The sequence below is a fragment of the Phocoena sinus genome, chromosome 10 (assembly GCF_008692025.1).
Source record: "Phocoena sinus isolate mPhoSin1 chromosome 10, mPhoSin1.pri, whole genome shotgun sequence".
NCBI classification, from domain to species: Eukaryota; Metazoa; Chordata; class Mammalia; order Artiodactyla; family Phocoenidae; genus Phocoena; species Phocoena sinus.
In genome coordinates this window covers 85,987,206-86,013,313 of record NC_045772.1, presented here as the reverse complement: position 1 = coordinate 86,013,313, position 26,108 = coordinate 85,987,206, and the positions used below count along the sequence as shown (strand labels likewise).

At 37.6% G+C, this 26,108-nt stretch overlaps 1 protein-coding gene across 1 annotated transcript in view; it reads right to left on the bottom strand.

Annotated features, from left to right (window-relative positions):
* Positions 1 to 26,108, bottom strand: part of GYS2 (glycogen synthase 2) — a 59,681-nt gene that overhangs the window by 20,486 nt on the left and 13,087 nt on the right. Inside the window, exons 3-8 of the mRNA XM_032645803.1 lie at positions 23,675 to 23,866; positions 21,044 to 21,226; positions 15,541 to 15,685; positions 3,327 to 3,444; positions 3,019 to 3,139; positions 98 to 204 (exon numbers count right to left, since the gene is read on the bottom strand). Coding sequence (XP_032501694.1) covers positions 98 to 204; positions 3,019 to 3,139; positions 3,327 to 3,444; positions 15,541 to 15,685; positions 21,044 to 21,226; positions 23,675 to 23,866 — 866 coding nt within the window. The remainder of the gene's footprint in view (positions 1 to 97; positions 205 to 3,018; positions 3,140 to 3,326; positions 3,445 to 15,540; positions 15,686 to 21,043; positions 21,227 to 23,674; positions 23,867 to 26,108) is intronic.

Below are 26,108 nucleotides of genomic sequence, written 5' to 3'. Positions count from 1 at the left end.
AAAAAAAAACAGGTTAAGGAAATAGATCAGAAATCATGCACTTAAAAAAATCCCTTTAGGTCTATTGCTTGAGAACATGTACAAGATGTGAGGTTACCACAGCTGTTTTCGCACTGCCTGGCCTTTCAGGGTTTCCACGTTGAAATTATTTGTCTTGGCAGGCATAATGAAAAACACCACCACGGTGACGTCACTTTTATGCATCTAATGAAGGATTAGAAAACACAACAGATCAACTATCAAAGATAAAATAAACCATGTGACAGATGGACCTTAAACTATGAAAAAGAGTGCTTTGAATATCTTGAGATAAAAAGAATACTTATTTATGATTGACAAAAAAATTACACCCACTGTCTTGAGGCTTTTTCAGAAATTTTAATTTAAATATGGCATTCAATCAAGATTTGTCAATTAACAATTTAAAAATCCACACATAGAATATTTTCATGACATCAGTCATCTAAAATATAGAGCAATTGCTATTGATATCACTGTGCTTTTCTGTGGTTAAAAAAATAACATAAATGTGAGCTAATATCCTTTAAAATTTCAGGTTGGAAAGTTAATGAGGATTTCGTTTGGGTTTATTCTATTTCTTACAGCTAATTTACATGGATTTGCACAAATAGATTATTTACATTCTTCTGTTAAATGTCTTGATTCTCATGATGTTGCATTTTGGGTTTTTTAGCCCTAAAATAAGGGAACGAGCATATGCCCAGAACTTCTGGTGTGGCAGGCACTGTGTTGGGTGCTTTAAATGCATAACTTAACCCAAGCCTGGTAATACCTGCACAACAGCTATCACTCTCCTCATTAATTTCAAAAGAGAGGCGCAAGAGTTTCAAAATTTTGTCTGAGCTCCTATCAGAGGTTATTGGCAAAACTGGGAGTCAACCGGTGTTTTTTTGACTCTACAATCTGCTTACTTTTCCTATTCCAATAAATACCATTGACCTGTAATTTCTCAGAAGGAAATGACATGCCAAACAGCTGTGGGAATGAAGGCATAAACTTAAAACTGTGAACAGATGAATGCTTTTGTATTCTGAAATGACTCACTCCTGAATGTGGGACACTTCACCATCTAATCTGTGGTCTCTGTCCTCTAGGACCTGATATCCTATTTGAACATTTACAGGAGCCATAGAATAGGAAACATCCCACAAGTAACCAATGTGCCATTAAAGAATAAATGTATTATATGGAAAGAGAATGCCTTCTTTTAATTTCTCCAAAGACTGTAATTGTCTTTGATGTCTAGAAAAAGAGAAACTGGCTTTTTCTTGACATCTAAGAATAAAGTGAATAATTAATAAAGGTATGGATAAATTGATTAATAATGTCTCTAAGCACAATACATATTTGATATAGCTGTGAGTCCATCTGTAAAGCTTGTTGAATAGATACGTATCAGGAAATACTGTGAAATAAGATTATTGCAGTTTATTCTTGAATAATCTTTCTGACCTTCAATCCTATTTTACAGGCTTGGGTTTTTATTAATGTGGTTTTAGTAAATCTTTTAGCATACTTGGTACAATGTCGCTCTAAGGCAAGGCTAAATCTATGTCCAAGAAACAAAAACTGAACTGGAGAGCAGTACGGAGCTCAGGAAAGTTTAGGTTGTCTCAGTATCTCAATAAGATTGGAATTCTACACTAGTCTCCCCTGTTTTCCTGTTACTTATTCTATATTTTTATGTGATGGGATTTGAATATACGCCAATAGCTTTCATCAGTAGCTATGACACGGTACTTCTATTTACACAGTTTTTATTGCTGGATTAGTTTGGAACCTATAAAGCCCCATCCTCCTGAGCAAAAAATGATTCCACCTTGTTGGGATGGGAATCTCCTTTCCCTCCTTCATGTTTCTTTGTGGTGGGACCTCTCCTAGTTTCACAGTTCAAGACTTTCAATCTCAAGGAAGAGGCAAGGCAAGTGAGTTGGGATAGGAATAGATTTTGTAAGTGTCTTCCCCGTTCTACAGAGGAAAACTGCTTGGCTGTCAGCCGTGTTGCACATGTTCTTCTGAAGACATGCTCTGGTTGGGGAGGATGGCAATGGCCAGAGCTGCCTGTGATTGGATGTCTAACACCAAGAAGTTGAATACCAAGGTCCAATATTAGGAAGCCTATGGATGCCATACACCCAAGCCATATCTTCCATTATAGTTTTTATTGGTTCTAAAAAAGGTGAGGTTTTGTTCTCTGTTTACTTGATTTCTCTATATTTATCTTTCAATTGTTTACAAATTCTTTGGGGACAGGTGGCAAAAGGGATGCTATATGGTCGTCTTAAAAATAGCACATATAGGGGCTTCCCTGGTGGCGCAGTGGTTGAGAGTCCACCTGCCGATGCAGGGGACACGGGTTTGTGCCCCAGTCCGGGAAGATCCCACACGCCGCGGAGCGGCTGGGCTCGTGAGCCATGGCCGCTGAGCCTGCGCGTCCAGAGCATGTGCTCCGCGACGGGAGAGGCCACAACAGGGAGAGGCCACAACAGTGTGAGGCCGGCGTACCGCAAAAAAAAAAAAAAAAAAAAAATAGCACATATATAATCTATAATGGAAGAGAATGTAAAAAAAAGAATATATATATTTATATATGTGTATAACTGAATCACTTTGCTGTATAACTGAAACATGGTAATCAACTATATTTCAATAAAAATGGAAAAAGTTAAAATTAATATAAAAATATTCTTTTAGAAGCATTTCCAATAAGATTTTGCTCCTATGATTCTTGAAAACAAAATAGCACATATGTGATAAGCTTGTGGGTCTCTTTAAAATATACCTGATATCATAGACAAATACACAAGCGAACAGTGTGGCAATCCTAATATGTCAATTGAAAGACCGAAGTCACTTTTAGAGTAAGGCTGTCATTTCAAGTTTTCAAAATCATATATTCTTTTGAAATCTGTTTAAGAAGCCAGAAAGTTCTTTACTTCCCACAGAATAAAGTCCTCCTATAAAAATATACTGTATGGCGTTCTAGATCATTCTTACCCTCAGCAGGAAATTTAGCCTGGATAAGGATTCTAGGAAGATGTCAGCTCCTTTGTTTGAAAACTCATACCTCCCAGCAATGAAGAGGAACAACGTTTTTTCGAGATCAAAGTCCAGATGACTAAAACAAAACAAAACAGGTTCCAATGAAATAAAGCAACAGCAACAAAATGTACACATGAGTTCTGTTAAAGTACAAAGGGGACTAGGAAAGATAAACATTTACTTTAGTAACCCTGTTTTCTCTATACCCCAGATCCCTAACATCACACGCTAATTTTATTTCAGTGAAGAAAAAAAAAGCCTACCCATAGAAATGACCTCGAACAAAATCTTGGATCCTGGCCTTGTACATGGCATGGAGATTTTGAAACTCATGTACTGCTGAAAATTTCTTAACATTCAAGCCATTTGGAGTAATTACATCTGGAAAAGCAAAGTAAAATCATCATGAAGAAGCCCTTTTGAGAGAGGGTAGCATTGTAAAAAAAAAACAAAAAAACAGTAGTTTTAAATCTATCAAGTTAGGTGTCTATTAACATTTCTAGTCTCTGACTATCAAAGAATTGAAAATTCATAAAAGTTTATAATAAATTGCTGACATAGAAAATCAGGACTATCTGACTGAAATAACATTGAGTGATGGGTATTATGAAATACACGAATAGCAAAAATAGTCATTGTTAGAGTTTTCATTTATTGATCGCTTGCTGTGTACCAGGCACTGCTCTAAAGACCTTGCAAGTAACTCATCTAATCCCTGCAACAACCAATAAAGCCAGGGTGCCTATCTGCATTTTCAGAGGCAGAAACTGAGGCACAGAGCTGTCAACAGAATCTGTTCCAGAGCACACGTGTCAGGAGGACCAGTAGCGTCCGTGTGGTCTGCTTCCACCTGTTGTAGCTTTAACTGTGCTGTGCACTAAACTACCTCTTGTCATTTTATTTTGGTCAAATGTGTGGAAGTGTTCTGTCCATATGGAACATTGGAAAAGTAGCCCTTTAGATCTAATACATAACTGAGTCTTTCTACCTAGAAGATTTTGTTGCTTGGGCAGGGAGACATTTTTGGTTTTCCAGAATATTGGTCTGTGATAAGAAAGAGAGACACTGCTCAGAGTATATGGTGGAAATCACCTACTGAGTTGAATTCATGGGTTATTGTATTTAGTAGCAGTAAAAACAAAAGGAATAAAAAAATCAGCACGTGGCAATGAAGATTTTGGCAGTGGAGATTTGAGCTAGAAGTATAAGTATGCTATCATTTTGAAGGATATTTTACAGTTAACAGGCTATTCCCTTGAAATGCTTCCACAAAATCAACCCAGGCTTCTTGGTCATTTGTTGTGAAAAAAAAATTTAAAAAGAACTGCTGTTCTTATGATTGTTTACTAAGTAATTGGACATTTGCTACTGATCAGGATAGCGGACAAACCCCTCTTACAATGTATCTCTTTCTATAACATTTATCTCAGGCTTACTTTGAGCCAGACTTTTTTGTAGACCCTATTAATTTAATTTTCATTAAACCATATGAAGTAAGTTCTTTTCACTGTCCCCATTTTGCAGATGAAGAAACTGTGGAGAGGTTATCTGCTAAGGTCAAGTAAGTACAGAGTAACAGAAGTAGGATATAAAGCCAAGGCAGCCTAGCTCCGGTGTCTACATCCTTATTCTCTATGTCAGGCAGCTGTACTGTCCACAAAGATGGAGAAGGCAAGACTCTATATGAATACCACATTATTATGACTTTAATTCCTCTGGAATTTTCTCACTGCTTCACAAACAATTAAAAATAAAAGATGTGTCTTGACAAATATTGTGTGATATCACTTATATGTGGAATGTAAAATATAAATGAACTCATCCATGAAACAGAAACAGACTCACAGACATAGAGAACAGAATTGTGGTTGCCGAGGGAGTGGAGCGTGGGGGAAGGATTGATTGGGAGTTTGGGATTAGCAGACGCAAACTATTATATATAGAATGGATAAACAAGGTCCTACTGTACAGCACAGGAACTATATTCAATGTCCTATAATACACCACAATGGAAAAGGCTGTGAAAAAGAAGATATATATATATATATATATATATATATATATATATATATATATATACACACACACATATAATATATATATATATATGAATAACTTTGCCATACAGCAGAAACTAACAACAATACTTCAAGAAAATAAGTTAGAAAAAAAAGATGTGTCTTGAAATTAATTGTCTCAGTTTATTAGCCTAAAGAATTAGGTCAATGAGGTCTTTTAACATCTGTATTTCTAGTGAAGAATAACCTCCCACATAGAGGCCTACATGCAGTGGTATCCAGCACTCCAGGAAAAAGAGAGAGAGAGAAAGATGTTTTATCAGTAGTATTTGCCCATCTCCATGGTGTAAATACTCCCACCATGACTGATTTCAAGCTACTAATGTGAATACAGAATCAGAAAGAGATACAAAGTAACACCGTTACATACTATTTCCACCGTACTAATGCAATAGACATAAATGAGAGTATTGATCACGGTAAAATGTAGTAAAATAACTAGGAATTGATGTCTTTTGAGTACTAATTTTGCTTTTAGTATAATATTTAATTGTAAGTTTACATAATTTAACTTTTTTCTTTTATTTATTTTTTTATACATCAGGTTCTTGCTAGTCATCCATTTTATCTACATCAGTGGATACATGTCAATCCCAATCTCCCAATTCATCCCACCACCACCACCAGCCCACCCGCCACTTTCCCCCCTTGGTGTCCATACATTTGTTCTCTACATCTGTGCCTCTATTTCTGCCCTGCAAACCGGTTCATCTGTACCGTTTTTCTAGGTTCCACATATATGCGTTAATATACGATATTTGTTTTTCTCTTTCTCACTTACTTCACTCTGCATGACACTCTTTGGATCCATCCACGTATCTACAAATTACCTAATTTCGTTCCTTTTTATGGCTGAGTAATATTCCATTATATATATATACCACATCTCCTTTATCCATTCGTCAGTCAATGGGCATTTAGGGTGCTTCCATGACCTGGCTATTGTAAATAGTGCTGCAATGAACATTGGGGTGCATGTGTCTTTTTGAATTATGATTTTCTCTGGGTATATGCCCAGTAGTGGGATTGCTGGGTCATATGGTAATTCTATTTTTCGTTTTCTTAAGGAACCTCCATACTGTTCTCCATAGTGGCTGTATCAATCTACATTCCTACCAACAGTGCAAGAGGGTTCCCTTTTCTCCACACCCTCTACAGCATTTGTTGTTTGTAGATTTTCTGATGATACCCATTTGGACTGGTGTGAGGTGATACCTCATTGTAGTTTTGATTTGCATTTCTCTAATGATTAGTGACGCTGAGCAGCTTTTCATGTGCTTCTTGGCCATCTGTATGTCTTCTTTGGAGAAAAGTCTATTTACATCTTCTGCCCATTTTTGGATTAGGTTGTTTGTTTTTTTAATATTGAGCTGCATGAGCTGTTTATATATTTTGGAGATTAAACTTTTGTCCGTTGATTTGTTTGCAAATATTTTCTCCCATTCTGAAGATTGTCTTTTCATCTTGTTTGTAGTTTCCTTTGCTTTGCAAAAGCTTTTGAGTTTCATTAGGTCCCATTTGTTTATTTTTGTTTTTATTTCCATTACTCTAGGAGGTGGAACAAAAAAGATCTTGCTGTGATTTATGTCAAAGAATGTTCTTCCTATGTTTTCCTCTAAGAGTTTTATAGTGTCCAGTCTTACATTTAGGTCTCTAATCCATTCTGAGTTTATTTTTGTATTTGGTGTTAAGGAGTGTTCCAATTTCATTCTTTTACATGTAGCTGTCCAGTTTTCCCAGCACCACTTATTGAAGAGACTGTCTTTTCTCCATTGTATATCCTTGCATCCTTTGTCATAGATTAGTTGACCATAGGTGCATGGGTTATCTCTGGGCTTTCTATCTTGTTCCATTGATCTATATTTCTGTTTTTGTGCCAGTACTATATTGTCTTGATTACTGTAGCTTTGTAATATAGTCTTAAGTCAGGGAGTCTGATTCCTCCAGCTCCGTTTTTTTCCTTCAAGACTGCTTTGGCTATTCGGGGTCTTTTTTTTCTCCATACAAATTTTAACATTTTTTGTTCTACTTCTGTAAAAAATGCCTTTGGTAATTTGATAGGATTGCATTGAATCTGTAGATTGCTTTGAGTAGTATAGTCATTTTCACAATACTGATTATTCCAATCCAAGATCATAGTATATCTCTCCATCTGTTGGTATCATCTTTAATTTCTTTCATCAGTGTCTTATAGTTTTCTGCATAAAGGTCTTTTGTCTCCCTAGGTAGGTTTATTCCTAGGTATTTTATTCTTTTTGTTGCAATGGTAAATGGAAGTGTTTCCTTAATTTCTCTTTCAAATTTTTCATCATTAGTGTATAGGAATGCAAGAGATTTCTGTGCATTAATTTTGTATCCTGCATCTTTACCAAATTCATTGATTAGCTCTAGTAGTTTTCTGGTGGCATCTTTAGGATTCTCTATGTATAGTATTATGACATCTGCAAAGAGCAATAGTTTTACTTCTTCTTTTCCAATTTGTATTCCTTTTATTTCTTTTTCTTCTCTGATTGCTGTGGCTAGGACTTCCAAAACTAGGTTGAATAATAGTAGTGAGAATGGACATCTTTGTCTTGTTCCTGATCTTAGAGGAAATGCTTTCAGTTTTTCACCACTGAGAATGATGTTTGCTGTGGGTTTGTCATATATGGCCTTTATTATGTTGAGGTAGGTTCCCTCTATGCCCAGTTTCTGGAGAGTTTTTGTCATAAATGGGTGTTGAATTTTGTCAAAAGCTTTTCCTGCATCTATTGAGATGATCATATGGTTTTTATTCTTCAATTTGTTAATATGGTTTATCACATTGATTGATTAGTGTATATTGAAGAATCCTTGCATCCCTGGGATAGATCCCACTTGATCATGGTGTGTGAATCTTTTAATGTTTTGTTGGATTCTGTTTGGTAGTATTTTGTTGAGGATGTTTGCATCTATATTCATGAGTGATGTTGGTCTGTAATTTTCTTTTTTTGTAGTATCTTTGTCTGGTTTTGGTATCAGGGTGATGGTGACCTCACAGAATGGGTTTGGGAGTGGTCCTTCCTCCGCAATTTTTTGCAGGAGTTTGAGAAGGGTGGGTGTTAGCTCTTCTCTAAATGTTTGATAGAATCCACCTGTGAAGCCATCTGATCTTGGGCTTTTGTTTTTTGGAAGATTTTTAATCACAGTTCCAATTTCATTACTTGTGATTGGTCTGTTCATATTTTCTATTTCTTCCTGGTTCAGTCTTGGAAGGTTATACCTTTCTAAGAATTTGTCCATTTCTTCCAGGTTGTCCAATTTATTGGCATAGAGTTCCTTGTAGTAGTCTCTTAGGATGCTGTGTATTTCTGAGGTGTCTGTTGTAACTTCTCCTTTTTCATTTCTAATCTTATTGATTTGAGTCCTCTCCCTCTTTTTCTTGATGAATCTGGCTAATGATTTATCAATTTTGTTTATCTTCTCAAAGAACCAGCTTTTTGTTTTATTGATCTTTGCTCTTGTTTTTTTGTTTCTATTTCATTTATTCTGCTCTGATCTTTATGATTTCTTTCCTTCTGATAACTTTGGGTGTTGTTTTTTCTTCTTTCTCTAGTTCCTTTAGGTGTAAGGTTAGATTGTTTATTTGACATTTTTCTTGTTTCTTGAGGTAGGCTTGTATACTTATAAACTTCCCTCTTAGAACTGCTTTTGCTACATCCTGTAGCTTTTGGATGATTGTGTTTTCATTGTCATTTGTCTCTAGGTATATTTTGTTTTCCTCTTTGATTTCTTCAGTGATTTCTTGATTATTTAGTAAGGTACTGTTTAGCCTCCATGTGTTTCTGTTTTTTTCCCTGTAATTGACTTCTAATCTCATAGCATTGTGGTCAGAAAAGATGCTTGATATGATTTCAGTTTTTCTTAAATTTACTGAGGCTTGATTTGTGGCCCAAGATGTGATCTATCCTGGAGAATGTTCTGTGCACACTTGAAAAGAAAGTGTAATCTGCTGTTTTTGGATGGAATGTCCTATAAATATCAATTAAATCGATCTGGTCTATTGTTTCATTTAAAGCTTGTGTTTCCTTATTAATTTTCTGTTTGGATGATTTGTCCATTGGTGAAAGTGAGGTGTTAAAGCCCCCCACTATTACTGTGTTACTGTCGATTTCTTCTTTTATAGCTGTTAGCAGCTGCCTTATGTATTGAGGTGCTCCTATGTTGGGTGCATATATATTTATAATTGTTATATCTTCTTCTTGGATTGATCCCTTGATCATTATGTAGTGTCCTTCCTTGTCTCTTGTAACATTCTTTATTTTAAAGTCTACTTTATCTGATATGAGAATTGCTGCTCCAGCTTTCTTTTGATTTCCATTTGCATGGAATATCTTTTTCCATCCCCTCACTTTCAGTCTATATGTGTCCCTAGGTCTGAACTGGTCTCTTGTAGACAGCATCTATATGGGTCTTGTTTTTGTATCCATTCAGCCAGGCTACGTCTTTTGGTTGGAGCATTTAATCCATTCATGATTAAGGTAATTATCGATATGTATGTTCCTATTCCCATTTTCTTAATTGTTTTTTGTTTGTTTTTGTAGGTCTTTTTCTTCTCTTGTGTTTCCCACTTAGAGAAGTTCCTTTAGCATTTGTTGTAGAGCTGGTTTGGTGGTGCTGAATTCTCTTAGCTTTTGCTTGTCTGTAAAGCTTTTGATTTCTCCATCGAATCTGAATGAAATCCTTGCTGGGTAGAGTAATCTTGGTTGTAAGTTCTTCCCCTTCATCACTTTAAGTATATCTTCTCACCCAAATTCTGAATTTATTATTTTTTTAAAAAAATACAAAACAAAACAGAATAAATTCGGAATTTGGGTGGACAAAAAGTCTCTTACCACATGGATGCCTTTGAAATAAGGAAAATGAAAAGAAATTTGATATTCTTAATTACATATAGCTAATCCAGCTCCCTGGATCCTCTCTTTTTTCTCTAGGTAGTAAAGCAACTGAGTAAAAATAGGATGTAGAGAACAAATTAGTGTTTACCAGTGGGGAGGTGAGAGGGCAATATAGGGGTGGATGATTGGGAGGTACAAACTCTTGAGTGTAAGAGAGGCTCAAGGATGTGTTATACAATATGAGGAATATAGCTAATATTTTGTAATAACTGTAAGTGGAAAGTAACCTTTAAAAATTGTATACATTTTTAAAAAATATTAAAAGAATAAAAATAAATAAAATATCTTGCTTGGTTTTTGGAGCAGGCAAAATATTAGATTGCAAGCAACTTATCTTGGCTATGCACAGAGCTCACAGAATTGTTGTAACAATCCAAGAAAGTAACTTCTTATTTCATTCCTTTTTTGCCCTCTTGGGTATATAGGCATCTCCTGTATAGATGAAGCCTTGAGTCTTATCTGTTGTTCCCTTAAATTTTACCTAATCAAAGAGGACTTCTCTGAAACGCTACATAAAGAAAAAATCAAAAAAAAACATGCCCACCACCTCCACCTCCACTCCCTATTCCCTTACCTGATTTACTTTTCTCCACAGCATTTATTAACCCAAACATATCGTGCATTTATTTGATAATCTGGTCTATTGCCTGTCTCCTCTCTTCAGAATGTAAGCTCTATGAAGGTAGATATGTGCATTTATCCACTTACCCTTTCCTACTGCTTGAAGCAGTGTTTAATAATTAATTGTTGGATGAATGAATAGTTTCTATATTACTTTATTGAAATGTTGCTCCATACTTAGAATTTTGGGACATAGAATCTCCATCAGTTTGAAAGTCTAATTGCTCAGGAATTCTGAACCAAGGGTGAGTTATGATTCCTTGGGCATCTAAAATAGTACTATTGAAACAACAAGGTCCTATTGCACGGCACAGGGAACTATATTCAATATTCTATGATAAAACATAATGGAAAAGAATATGAAAAAGAAAGTATATATATATATATATATATATATATATATATAAAACTGAATCACTTGGATATACAGCAGAAATTAGCACAACATTGTAAATCAACTATACTTCAATAAACTAAACTTAAAAAAATAGCAGGTCTGGCTGGGTAGCATCCAGATGGTAGCACTTACAAGCTGTTTGGTTTTGGAATAGTCACTTGACCTCTCTGTGCCTTGGGTTCCTCATCCATAGCAAGGAGGGATAATAATAGTTCTTATCTCATTAAGCTAATGTGATGATGAAATGAGATTATTCATGTGAACAAAATACTAGAATGGGGCCTGACACATAACAAGCATTCAATAAATAATATTGATCATGGAAAAATAAAAATAAAATAGTATTATTGGCTACCAGTTGTTGACAGCACAAAAACAAAACAAAACAAGCAAAAACAACAACAAAAAAAACCCTAAGAGCTTGCCACCAAAAAGGAATTGAATGCTGCCTCAGTGTCTTATTTAGAGTGCATATGTTGTCATCACAGTACCGTATCCTGTTTTATCATCAGGTTTTAGTACTGGCACAGCATGTACACCTCACTACAGATGTGTAACTAGTTTAAGGAGTATTTGCTCATACTTTTATTCCAATTTTTTTCCTTAGGAAGGGCTCAGGTCTTAGTTCTAAGCTGGAAGTATATTGCAGCAATGATTAAATCCAAAAGAGCTGACACTGATGCTTCTTTGTACTTTTTTAATTTCTGAGAGATCACCATGGGAAGTCTGTTTCTTGTTGCAAGTTTATTCTACTGGTTTGAGGGCTACTGGGACTCCTTACCAAGGGGATTTTGGATCATTCTTTGCTTTGATAAGTGGAAGTGACTTTGAGAGAAGCAATTCAGAATATAGCTTTCAGTGATATCACGTATGCAATGACTCACTATAATCATGAAGAAGGAATATAACAACCTTGGCCAAGGGCCACCTGAAAAAGTGCTTATTATATCATAACTGAACACTCCATACCCGCCTTGTCCATATGGTATTATACAGACGCACTGTCAAAATATTCTACAGGATTTTGAGCCATTTTACTGAATGTTCTGAATGCAGTAGACACTCCTGGGATTCATTGTCTTGTGAATAATTCACATCATAGCACATCACATAAGGGGACTGCTAGAAATTCCCTAAACTCCATATAATAGATTTTGAGAGTCATACCAGTTCAAGATGAATATTCTTGCAAAACACCCTCTCTGCAGCCTGGGTTGGGGTTTAAAGCTGTGCTTAGTGTGTTTGAAAAAAGTCTACAGGAGCTTTGGACCCCAATGACCTTTCTGGCAAAATGGCATGAAATCACTCACTGGCTAGAGTATTTTGTTTGGTTGACATTACAATGTCAAATTTAGTTCATTTATATGACACCTCTTTAAGATGACATCACAAACCCTACATTTTCTAAGAAATATCCAAATTGTGAAGTTCGGGCAGATGGTAGAGTTCTACAACAAAATCAAAAAATTCTTACAGGGACGTTGATTCTCTTTGTAAAATTTACATCTCTGAACAAAATCAGATGGTTTTGAATAGAACTGTGCCTTCAAGTTTTTCACAAACCCAAACCACCAAACGTTAGGTGAAAGGAGGACAATGAGTGATTTTACAGTAAATGTGGGAATGCATCAGCTGCCGGATGTATTGGCGTTCTTCAACTGGAGATAATTCGTTTGGGAGTTTTTTGCTTCAACACAGAATAAAAACTTTTCAATATATAATCCATGAGGGCAATCTTTTTTTTTTTTTTTTTTTTTTGGTACGCGGGCCTTTCACTGTTGTGGCCTCTCCCGCTGCGGAGCACAGGCTCCGGACGCGCAGGCTCAGCGGCCATGGCTCACGGGCCCAGCTGCTCCGCGGCCCATGGGATCTTCCCGGACCGGGGCACCAACCCGTGTCCCCTGCATCGGCAGGCGGACTCTCAACCACTGAGCCACCAGGGAAGCCCGAGGGCAATCATTTTGATGTACATTATTTTCAAGTTTCAAAGCAGATGTATTCAATTGCATATTGGTAATTAGTAAATTTATAATGTTGCCCTCTCTCCAATATTTTTAAAAAATCATCTTTTCAACATCAGATGTTATTTTGAGTGGAATTTATGGTCAAAGTATAATAATACAGTAATAAATAAGGCTTTGCCAATTAGCATATGATAATATTATTAAAAATATCTTGCCCTATATAACCTTTCGATCCAGCCAACATTTCCCTCTTGCTCTGGAGCTACGCCCACACCCTTTAGCTGTGGTTATACTTTTAACTGGGGAAGACTTCAAGGAAAATGAAAAACTACTAAGTCATGATGTGCTTTATGATGCTTTTTCTCAGAATGCTCTTGGGAAAAATTTTGTGCTTAATAATCCATTAAAAGTCTGTGGACCTTCTTGAACCACAAAGCATCAGGGATCTCACAATTTCTATCAGAGCCACCATGTGATTCTTTTACTAGTCAGAAATGGAGTAGCTTATGGGGTTTATAGTTCTACTAGAACCTCCAAGTGAAGTTAGCAGAAACAGAGATGAGAGCTTGGGAAACGTCTGATCCATACAAAATAATAATCGTTGTCATTTTCTGAACCTTTACAATGAACCAGGCACTGATCTGCGTTCTTCCCGTGTAGTAACTTATTTAATCATTGCAACAATTCTAGATAAGAGATAGTATTATCATCTCCATTATGCAATTAGGGCAAAGAGAGCTTAAGCAACTTTCACAGTGTCACACAGCTAGTGACATATATTCAACACAAAGTCATTTTTGATACTGAACTCAGGCAGTTTGGCAACAAGTCCACAGTTTTCACCCCTATCCTACAGCAATCTCCTTAAGAAAACAGGAAGTTAAGAAAATAGTATATAGAGAAAGCAGGATCCAGAATCTGATCACGGAGAATGTCTGCTTTTAAAAGATGGAAGATAGAAGACAAACTATGAGAGACACTAGAAAAGAATCATATTTGAGAAAACTTAGAATATGTGATGTCATGAAAAGTAAGGGATGATAGAGGTATCTGCCACCTTTAACTTCTAAAGAATGTCAAGGAACATAAAGAAAATTACAGAATTCTGAACTTGGTGACTTTGAAAAAGCAATTTTAGACCAAGTGTTGGAGGTTGGAAATTAGAGTTGAAGGGGCCGTGAGTAAGTGGAAGAACTCTGGATTATTTTTCTAAAATATTTAACAAAAGGAGGGAGGATGGGATTGTATAGACATCTGACAGAGTAGTGGCTTCAAGAGAAATTTTTATTTTAGAATAGGAAAAAACAAAGCATTTTCATAAGCACAGAAAAGGATACTGAAGATAGGGGAAAAAAGGAATCCGAGAAACAAGTGAGCATATTGATGTAGCAAACTCCTGTAAGAGACATGAGAGTGAGAACCCAAGTGAATCCAAGAGAAGCCTGGGAAAGAAAGAAGAATAGCATAGGATCTTGCGGCTGTCACTACTCAAATTACTTGGATTCTTCTTTTTTAATTATCTAGAACTTTGAAATGCTTTCTCTGATATTCAACTGGTATCTGAAAGAAAGACAACTAGAGACAAGACCACAGCAATCAAGCAAGGAGGATGTACTAATTAGGACTGTTTGGTTGCAAGTGACAGAAGCCTATTAACACTAAGTATAATAAGGAGGGATTTATTAATAAGATGCTGGAGTGTCTCATAGCAAAGACTTAGCTGGGCCTCAGGAATTAGTTTAAACCATGGTCTAAATCACTGTGGAAAGTACAGAGTTCTCTCTCTCTCAAACTGTTTCTGCTTCTTATTGTACTTCACTGTAGTTTAACTTTCTTTGCATCTCATGCAACATAATGGGAAAATGGGCACTGCTAACAGCTTCCAAGGTGACATTTCTGTTATACAAGAGTGCATTCAAACAGACTCATCTGTTTAGACTCCTTCTTATGAGAGCATTCTGATTGGTCCAGCTTATGTCAGATGTCTACCTCTGGACCAATCAGCTGTGGCCAGGTGACAGTGTCATGTTTTAGGAACATGCCTCTTGGCATTGCAACCTCTGGATGGGTCTGGGGATAGTTCCCAGAAAAACTTACAAGAAAATCTTGGGAGAAGTAAAACAACAGGTTTCTACTGAACAGGACTAATAAGGCGATGTTCTAGGATGTAGGACTAGGGTAGTATCACTTACATTTCTGATATTTTCTGGACTTTCATTTTCTTAAAATAGAAAAATCAACTCAGCTTGCTTACGCACAGGAAGTCATTATGACAACCCAGTTCAGAACTAGGTCATTTTAAGCATAGACTATAAGACAAGCACAGATTGTACACTAGTATGTTCCAGATATAGCTTAGTGTTCAACAAAGCTACTGAAAATATGTGTAAAGATTTGAGTGGTAATAGTGAATGCAATTTTTCCTCTTATTATTATTTTACGCATTTTTGTTTCAAACAAAATTCTCATAGGTCGGTGACAAACTCAGGGATAATAATTACCAGGCTTTCTCTTCAGCATGTGTTCTGCCTCTATCGCTGTTATTTCAGAAACAGTGGTGAATACATGAGCACAATGGACTGAGGCACGCTCCATGCAATACCGGTGATAAATCTGCCTTTCCCCAGCCTCTTTGTCTATGTTAAACTGTGAACACAAAACAAAACACATGCACATACACATTTGCTTACACCGATCCTTCTATACGAGCAAAACAAAATCACATATTTCTCATATTGTTTTTCCTCAAAGCTGTGTGAAATTTTATGACCACAAAAGAAATAATGATAAATTTCTGTTAAACCCATTACTAAAGCACATAGCTACTTATGCTTACAAAAAGTGCTGTTTAGTTCATCTGTGCTTCTAAACTGTCATTTAATGTAAATATTTCCCCTTTGCTATAATCATAGAGAATTCTTGATTTTTTTGGCATTTTAATTTTACTTATTTTATAAATGTTGAGCTAATTCCTTTCCCCAAGGTCTTTATCATATTTTTTCCATAAGAAATGAAACAAAGCTGACATTAAACTTGATACTGAAAGTAAGGATAAGTATTATCCTTCTTATTCACTAAAGGAAAGAAACCTGACAAAGAGAAAAGACAATGCTTTTCCATGCTATATAACTCCCAACACCGTGAAATTTCAAGGAGTGTACAGTTACTTTAATTAGATGGTGTGTTAGATTCTGTAATCATCCATTATTCTGGGTATCTTAACTTTAAAAAAAAAGCCAAACCCCCAACAATTACTTAACACAGTTAGCAACCGTTGTGGGCTTTTGCCATGTTGCTTAGTTACTGAATGTTATGTCTCTATAGCTGCATATGAAACTGGCAGTGTCTAAGACAAAAAAGTATATAAAGTTTCTGGCATTGTATTAGTGGGGTGCTTTTTGTAATAAAGATTACTAGAAGCTCAAGTCTATGTATCAGACCCTTCTAAGAGCGATATCATATTTAATCCTCATAAACCAGAGACACATTTTTTGTCTTCATCTTACGTAGGGGGAAATTGAAACTTTTAGGGGTTAAAAAACTGGCCCAAGGTCACATTCCTATTAAGTATCTTAGCAGAGCCCTAAATTGATCCCAAATCAGTTTGACTCCACACCTGGGCTCCTGCCTGCTTTTATATCAAGTAGATTCCAGCTCAATCAACATGGCAATCCCAATAACGACTGCACCATATAGAGGAATGTACTAAAAGAGACTCCTTGGATGATTCTAGAGATTACAACAGGGACGTTCCTAGAGCATTCTTTCTTTTTTTTTTTTTTTTTTTTACGGTACACGGGCCTCTCACTGTTGTGGCCTCTCCCGTTGCGGAGCACAGGCTCCGGATGCACAGGCCCAGCGGCCATGGCTCACGGGCCCAGGCGCTCCGCGGCATGTGGGATCTTCCCGGGCCGGGGCACGAACCCGTGTCCCCTGCATCGGCAGGCGGACTCTCAACCACTGCGCCACCAGGGAAGCCCTAGAGCATTCTTTCTTGACTGTAATATTTGCAACCATCTCTCTGAAAATGACTGAATCAAGGCTCTATATGGCATGCTTAGATCAGCTCTGTATGGCTGGTCTCATTCATTCAACCAAATCTCTCATTCAGCCTACATTTGTTTAGTAATTTACATACTTTTGTTGCTTTCAGAGAGCTTATGAATGAGAAAGCAGGTAAAAACTGGGCAGAAATGAGTAAGTGTCTGAGTAAGGTGCAGGATCAGAGAGGGTCTGAGTCATCCTGGCTGAGGAGAGAGAAAAGTATCTCATATTTATGCAATTGTTCATATCGTCAATATCACCTCTAGAATGTACGATTTTCAAGGGCAAGGAACATGACTTATTAATCTTTGTATTTCTAAGTTGATTAGATAAATAAAATGACATTTGGACTGAGGCATGAAAGTTTAATTTGGGGAAAGGTTATTTTGGACTGAGAAATTTAGCTGCCCCAAAGAACAAATATATAAAGTCAAGCTGTATGTGCAGAAAATGGCAGGACATCTGACGTGACTATAGCATTGGGTGTAGAATGTAGGACACGTAATAGAGAGACATCCTGGTAATAGGACCAGATCCCAGAAGTCCCTGAAGACAAGGCTAGAAATTCAGCCTTTGTCCTGAATACAATGGCAAGCACTGAAAGGGCTCAGCTAGAGGTATGGTAAAGACATAGTCTATGTTTGAGAAAAATAACTCTGGAATGAAACGTTTCCTATTTCATTAAGTTTGGGGGAAATTACATGAGTTAACACATATCAAATGTTTAGAAAAGTGTCTGGCATATGGAAAGGGCTTGATAATTTCAGCTATTGTTATTATTTAGTAGTGTTGTTATTGTAGAGAATAGTAAGATTTCACATAGGGGTAGCACTTAACATTTGAATACTATTTAGAGGTGAGAAGATAGGGTTCCTAAATGAGGAAACCAAGTATGCAAAAATACAGGGAGAGGATAGCAGAGGCCTTGCGATCCCCTATAATTGAACTTGACCAGCTCAAAACTTGGTCAGAGGAAAGAGTTAAAATCCACCAAACAATTGTCTATGGCTTTCTTCACCATTTTCTAATCCCAAACAGCCCTGTCCTCACTTTCCCATCTAGGAAATCCCATTGCTATCAAGAAAAGAGAGGCCTAAACATAAGAAAACGAATGCCCATCCCCTTTTTATTTAAAGCATTAGGTATCTAGTCATTATCATTGAGGAGATGATTGACCAATGGCAGGACCACTAAGAATGAATTTTGAAACACCTTCATGGAGAGTCTCAGAAAATTCATATGCTGGCTGAAAATAGTTGCAATCCTATTTTAACTAATACATTTAAGCCAAAACATAAACAAACATCAAGGTCCTTATGAATCGGCTATTAACCAAAAAGGTTGTCAGTTAATGTCTTTGAGTAAAATAGTTCTAATCTTTCTGCTTTTATCAAAGTTAAATGCTTTTATCCTTGTTCTCATTTTCCCCCGATGTCTACTTGCCTGATTCAGAGCTCACTGAAACTGACTGTGGATCCTGAACCAAACACTAATTTATGACTCATTTCTTATGTTGAACTTTTAAAAACTTTTCATATATATAATTTGGTGTTTTGCTGTTTCACTGAATTTCTAAACCTACTGTGAGCATTGGAAGGTCTGCTGTAGAAATTGATATGGGGGCCTTTCCTGTGAATAATGATTATGAGGGGTTTTTTTGTTTTTTTTTTTCTCGGTACGCGGGCCTCCCACTGCTGTGGCCTCTCCCGTTGCGGAGCACAGGCTCCGGACGCGCAGGCTCAGCGGCCATGGCTCACGGGCCCAGCCGCTCCGCGGCATGCGGGATCTTCCCGGACCGGGGCACGAACCCGCGCCCCCCGCATCGGCAGGCGGACTCTCAACCACTGCGCCACCAGGGAAGCCCTGATTATGAGTTTTTAACTTAAAACCTAGTTCTTAATTACTTGTTATTTATTTACTAGCCACTCTGCTGAGCAGGACTTTTTAGTAGAGAGATGGGCTGGGGTCTGGCTAAACTTCCATATTTCAACAAGTGAGGGGTTTAAGCGAGGGAGATATATAATCATATTTGAAAACAGTGTGATATAAACACTGACCTTTTACTGAACAGATACAGTTATAATATATAACTATATATTATAATGGTTTTGTTCCTTAAAAACGATTAATAAAATCTGATGAATATTATTAGTTGTTTTTATTAATTGTTTATCCAATGCTCTTAAATATTCTGCTGTGAAATATTTGATATGCCTCTGTAATATTTTCTCTTTCACAAAAATCAAAGTCCGCTCTTCTCCAGGAAACATGGTGGTTGAGTTTATCACAGATCACTGGTTTGCCCTCATTAGTCTACCATTAGGAAATCTCCCTGATCTCCTGACTTTTTGAATTCCTTGTTGACTTTATTTTAAATATACATCTAATGTTTACAGTTTGACCTTCAGGTTTAGCTGACCTTTTTATAGGCAAGCTCTCCTTAGGACCATTCATTGCTTTGCAAATGTTAAAGTTTGTCTGAAAGAACTGTCCTGTACTCAAAATGTCTCTGAGATGATAGTATAATTTTCTGCCCTCATTATCTGAGTAGTAGTATTCATATGTTACAAACACACACAAACATACACACACTCACACAAGCATGCTTTCTGTTTCATAGAATTCTAGAACTTTTTTAAACTGGGGGAGTCCTTAGAAATCGACTTTCCAACTTCCTAATGTTCCTGATAGTGGAACAGAACCCTAAAATACTAAATTGACTTAATTGGCAACATAGATACCAAATCTGCAAAACTCCTGGCTTTATGTTACTCAAATGCTTGATCACTATTACTGACAGGATGATGTGAGAAACATACTTTTATTAATCTGATTGAACTGATGGAAAATAGAAGAAGTCAAAACTGAATGACTTTGGGTCATAGAATAAGGCAGTCTTCTAAGATAGGCAAACCCAACTGTTTAGTCATGAAGGACCCACATCCCTGTTTTTTCTTTTCTTCAGAGATGTATTTCTTACTCGTAGATCTTTTCATTCATCTTTTTTTCATTATCTTGTACTAATTTCATCTTAATACTCTCCGAATTTATTTTGTTTCATCTATTCTTTTATTTTCTTTTTTAAAATTTTTTTAAAATTAATTTATTTTTGGCTGTGTTGGGTCTTCGTTGCTGCGTGCGGGCTTTCTCTAGTTGCGGCAAGTGGGGGCTACTCTTTGTTGCGGTGTGTGGGCTTCTCATTGCGGTGGCTTCTCTTGTTGCGGAGCACGGGCTCTAGGCTAGCGGGCTTCAGTAGTTGTAGCACGCAGGCTCAGTAGTTGTGGCTCACGGGCTCTAGAGCGCAGGCTCAGTAGTTGTGGTGCACGGGCTTAGTTGCTCCGTGGCATGTGGGATTTTCCCGGACCAGGGTGCTAACACGTGTCCCCTGCATTGGCAGGTGGATTCTTAACCACGGTGCCACAAAGGAAGGCCCGCATCCCTGTCTTTGATAACTCTGTTTTACTAGACCCCCACAAAGTTCCACCTATAACTCACTGCAGAGTCACAGCAGAAATCTGACCTTTGCTCACTTGAAGGATGGAGGAAGTAAGGCTCATAGAACAAGTTGATGGCTAGATTCCCTGCCATGCACCTGCCACTCAGATCTGTGTGTGGATCCAGAGTCCTCACAGCATTTCCCAAGCTTCAGAGTAGACAGCAGCCCAACCTCACATCCTCAGTGTCTGACTCCCACCAGATGCCTTTGGACCTTGGGTCTATTGCTCCAAAGTGGACAGCCATCTGGCCTCTCCCTGCTACACTCTACTGCACTCTGAACAAAGTTAAACTATATGAGCTCTCAGTCACTCAGGGGAGGCTTTGTCATGAATACTGATTGGTTGAAAGGGCATTTCTGCCATCTGGATGACAGATGAAAGACGAAGGTCAATATTTCCCATCCTTCAGCTTCAAGGATCAGAAAGAAAGGTGATGAGGGGGGAAGGTGGAAGGACTAATTACCTTATCAAGGTGGTTGTAGAAATCGATGTTTGCTGCACAGAGATACCTCCCAAGCAGTGTGGCGTGAGTGGTAAAGACTGTAGCAATCGGAAGTTTCCGAGCTCGAGAAAGAATCAGTCCAGTCCCAGCCTGCCATTCATGGAATTGGACAATGACGTGTTTCCCATCGGCATGATCTGTCACCTACACCGGAAAAGAAGCTTTTAGAAAAGTTGGTGGTGTAGTTTGGTCTTGCTCGTGGCCCACAGCATAAGGAAAGTTATCATGCCTGTAAAGTTTAGCACAATTTAAAGGGATCTAAAGACAAAGCAGGCAGATTTAGCAAATATAACGGTTTTATAGAATTTAGCTGCATGTTCATAAAGCCCATATATGTTTATGGCATAATCCTCTCTTTCAATATGGATCAAATTTATTTTTGTATCCACAGAGGGGACTCCTGAATAAATGCACAGTAGGCACTCAATAACTATTCATTAAATGGAGGAATGAATAATAGCACTATTATCCTTGAAGATTCACTGAGCTGCTGAATTAGTTGGGACCACCCACTTACAAGCATCTATTTAATAAACAATATATGACTTCATGTTTTAAGTCAGTCTCATTTGGACTCTCTGTTCCTTGAAGCCAAAAACATTTTAAATGATATACTATTATTTTAAGAATTTGGAACTAGGGAAAGAGATTAATAACTTGCTTAGAATCAAATAGAAATTTAATAACACACTGAGGACCCAGGTCTAATTCCAGGTCTCATTCTAACACTAGTCAGGGCATCAGTTCCTTAACCTAAAAGTGACTTTGTTTCACTAAAAATATAGCTACCATATGATCCAGCAATCCCACTCCTGGGCATATATCCAGAGAAAACCATAATTCGAAAAGATACACGCACCCCAATGTTCACTGCAGCACTATTTACAGTAGCCAAGACATGGAAGCAACCTAAACGTCCATCGACAGAGGAATAGATAAAGAAGATGTGGTATACATATACAATGGAATATTACTCAGCCATTAAAATGAATGAAATAATGCCATTTGCAGCAACATGGATGGACCTGGAGATTATCATACTAAGTGAAGTAAGTCAAAGAGAGAAAGACAAATATTATATGATATCACTTATATGTGGAATCTGAAAAATAATACAAATGAATTTATTTACAAAACAGAAACAGACTCACAGACATAGAAAACAAACTTATGGTTACCAAAGGGTTGGATGGAGGGATAAATTAGGAATATGGAATTAACAGATACACACTACCATATATAAAATAGATAAACAACAAGGATTTACTGTGTAGCACAGGGAACTATATTAGTATCTTATAATAACTTATAATGGAAAAAATATATATATATATAACTGAATCACTTTGCTGTACACCTGAAACTAACACAATATTTAAATCAACTGCACTTAAATAAAAAATGTTACTTTGTTTCACCCTTACAAAAAATTAATATTTACATTCCACTCCCCTTAATGACTGTTTCCCTAGTGGGGGAGTAGCATCGATAATGAAAAACACCTGTGTTCAAGGAGCCTGCCCAGAGAATTGGGAAGTCTGGAGAGTTAACCTAAGACAGCGGTTCTCATACCTAGGGTACATCAGAATCACCTGGAAGGCTTGACATGCACGCATGTGTGGCATGTGTGGGTGCTCGTGGAGGCTGGCCTCAGCCCTGGGGCAGTCGGCAGAGGAAGAGTTGGTTTCAGCAACTGATGCTAAGCCTGCAGCTATCTGTCATTAGGCCAGATCCTGTCAGCAGCCTCACTCTTCTTCTCCTACGGTGTCACCAAGACAAAGCAATAGGACCACCCCTTCACTTCCCCTTCACCTCAAAGCAGCCCTTTATGGCTGTTGGACTTAATTCATCAGAAAGAAGTTATACTGGTCAAGGGGGACACACTCCCAACATAGAGTCCTGTGATCTGTCCTTAGACCACAGTCCCACTTTGCTAGGGATGCTCTTCATTCTCCGATTTTTAAGTGAGGCGTAATCATCTTGAGGTAATGAAAGGAATAGGAAGAAATCCTACTGCCATGCTTTCAGGAATTGAGTACAGGCTTGGCTCATTTAACAAGGACTGATTTCCAATGCTCTTGGTTTTTTTTTTTTACATCTATGGACTATTTCACTGCTGTGGACTCCTTAGCAACTGCTGAGACCACTTCAGCCTTTAGCAAATGATTAAAAGATCTAAGAGCCACTGACGTCGCACGAGCACTCACACATAAACAAAATCAAAGATTTCAGGCCATTTTCTACTCCCATGACGCTAGAAATCAGGTACATAGTGCATGATGTATACTGTTTTCTCTTGCATATATGTTGAATATTATCCATGTAATGGGGAATATAATTGGGTGTTTTATCCACATCATTCTAGTTGAACCTGACATGAGGTAAATATGAATAAGCATTATCATCACCCTGTTCCAGAAGCTGGTATTCAGTTACGGGAAGGCTGAATGTTTTCTCAGATCCCTTTGAAATGTTTTAGGACAATTAATAATGGCATCATCTCAAAATTGGCTTAAAGTTTAGAGGATCGTTGCTGGCCACGGAGAGCAACCGTGCTTCTCCTCTGTTGTACGACTCTACAGTAAACAGTACCTCTTTCAAGAACCAGGCAGTTAACGATCCAAATATCAGCATTTCATTGGCTTCCTGGTCGTGATAAGGGATACCAACATTGCATGCCTCCCAGAAGTCACCTTTCCACGTGTCCAGGTTCTGAGCCGAATAGCTTATGTCAAAGAGCACCACATAAGGACTCCCTTCTATGAGCCATCTTCCAAAGTGCACCTGCCATAAAAGAACACACAGCCACGGAGGAATACTAGGCAATGCAAGGGAGAACAATGTATTTGGGTTTAGAAGCTATAAACTGTATTTAGAACTCAAAAGCAGATTACACAAGCCGTATAGGAAACCATGGTGATAACACAGAGCATCTGATGTTTGAGCCCGAAGAGGGAATGGGCTGGTACCCATTCTTCTAGAATCTCCAAGTTCCTGCACTTCATTAAATTTGGTTATTTTAAAATGAAGTATTTAGATCATGTAATCTCTGTTCTTCTGTCCCTCATTATCCTCCTGTGACCTTGAGCCCATGGTTTTAGGATTTAATATTATGGTCTATGTTTTTATGATAGAGTCATAAGGTGAACTGCTCTGTATCTTTAAAAACCCGGAGTTGGATATGTCTACCATGTCACTTATTTTCCTTTATGCAACAGGACTTACGACATTTCCTGCCAGAAAAAAAGTTGTTTCTCTAGACAAATGTGTATAATTTCCCTTATTCCTCCTAACAAAGAAAATGTGACACCAAGTGCTTCCCAATATGGTTGCTGCCAGAGGTCGTAACTAAATGTATTGCCCAAGATGCATTTTCTCTTTAATCTAGCAGCTCAAGGTCTAATTCTATTACATTCATCAAATTGATTCTTTTATTCCTAAATGTTTTACCTTGTGCAAGTTTTAATGCAGTAGCTATTTCAAATTTTTCCAATTGTAATTATTTAGTCACTTGTATAACCAAGTTTTAACTTCCCCTTTGGTCTCTATTTTTCTATAGTAATTTACTCATGCTCTTTATTTTATGTTTATTCTCCTATTACATGCAAGGCAATTCCATAAATCACTTCAAACCCTTTCTGAAGTTGGCAGAAGCTAAGAGCTTCTCTCATTGAGTATCCAGACCTCTCTAGTAAACTGAATGTGTCTACACTGCTTACATTGACGTTATGACTCCACCCAAGGCTGAATTTTACAGAGCATGAAAGCCCGTTTGATCATCATTCCCTTGCTTGGGACTCAGGAATGTATGGTGATGTCTCTTTCCCAGCCATGCCCCAGTCAACATTGAAAGACCCTCATTATGTGTCAGTCGCTTCCACTGTAATTCAGTATTTATCATGGCACTCTTTCAGATTTTTTCCTGAGCCCCAAACAACCTTTCAATCGTTTTCTCTTTGGGATGCTCATTGACTTATGTATTCAGTTAACAAATAGCTACTCACTGCCTAATATGTGACATATGATACAGTGAGCTAAGACACAGTGAAATGCTGAACAGAGAATGTAAGCTAGCTTGTCTTGACGTGCAGTGCATTCTCAGCCCTGACGTGGAAACATCCTTACGTCAGAAATCCATTTAGAATCTTGAGACCAGTCAGTTCCACCATGGCTTTCACCTCCCTCTTTTATCGCAAGTGCTTCAAATGCGAACCCCTTCTAACATCTCACTCATTTCATCCCAACGGTACAACATGCAACCTTCCCTACTCTCCTAATTCTCCATGTTACTCTCACGGTGATATGCTTCCATGGTGCCCTCTGGGACCTCAAGTTCCCTTTTAAACTAAATATTCTGCACCTTAAACCTTGTATATATCTCCTAGACATCACCACTGACATGGACATCTCAGTAAGAACTTCTCATTTTTCACCCCCAGAAACTATATTCATGGGGTGAGTAGGAAGGAAAGTTAGGATTTTAAAAATTACACTGAAACTTTTAAAACTTTATTCTTTATTCGTATATAAAGACATCTCTGAAATTTTCCTTATGCAAATATGTTACTTTCCTTGTTCTACAAATCTCTTGGTTACTTTTCTACCTTATTCTGGGCAACTTTAAAATCCAGGATTGTTTCCTACACACTTACATCATAGCTATTGGACGTTACTGACTTCAAAGAACTTCATGGCAATCTTACCCTTGTCAAAATCCAAACTGTTCCTCCTCTGAAATGTTCAACCTTAGCATTGTATCCCTTGACCACAACTACCATACTTCCACTTCTCTCACTATATTTCTCCCAGTGTATGCCTCCCTTCAAGACCTCCAGTTTCTGGAACCTCCCATTTTCTCCTACATCATACCCATCTTTCTCCTTTCACCCTTCCTTTCCTATCCATTTCAGACCTAACAACTCATCAACTCAACAATTAATTCAGTCAATCATACAGTTACCTCTAAGACTTGTGCCACCTGGCCCCGTTGCACAAATGCTGAAATTAAACACCACCAAATCTCCAA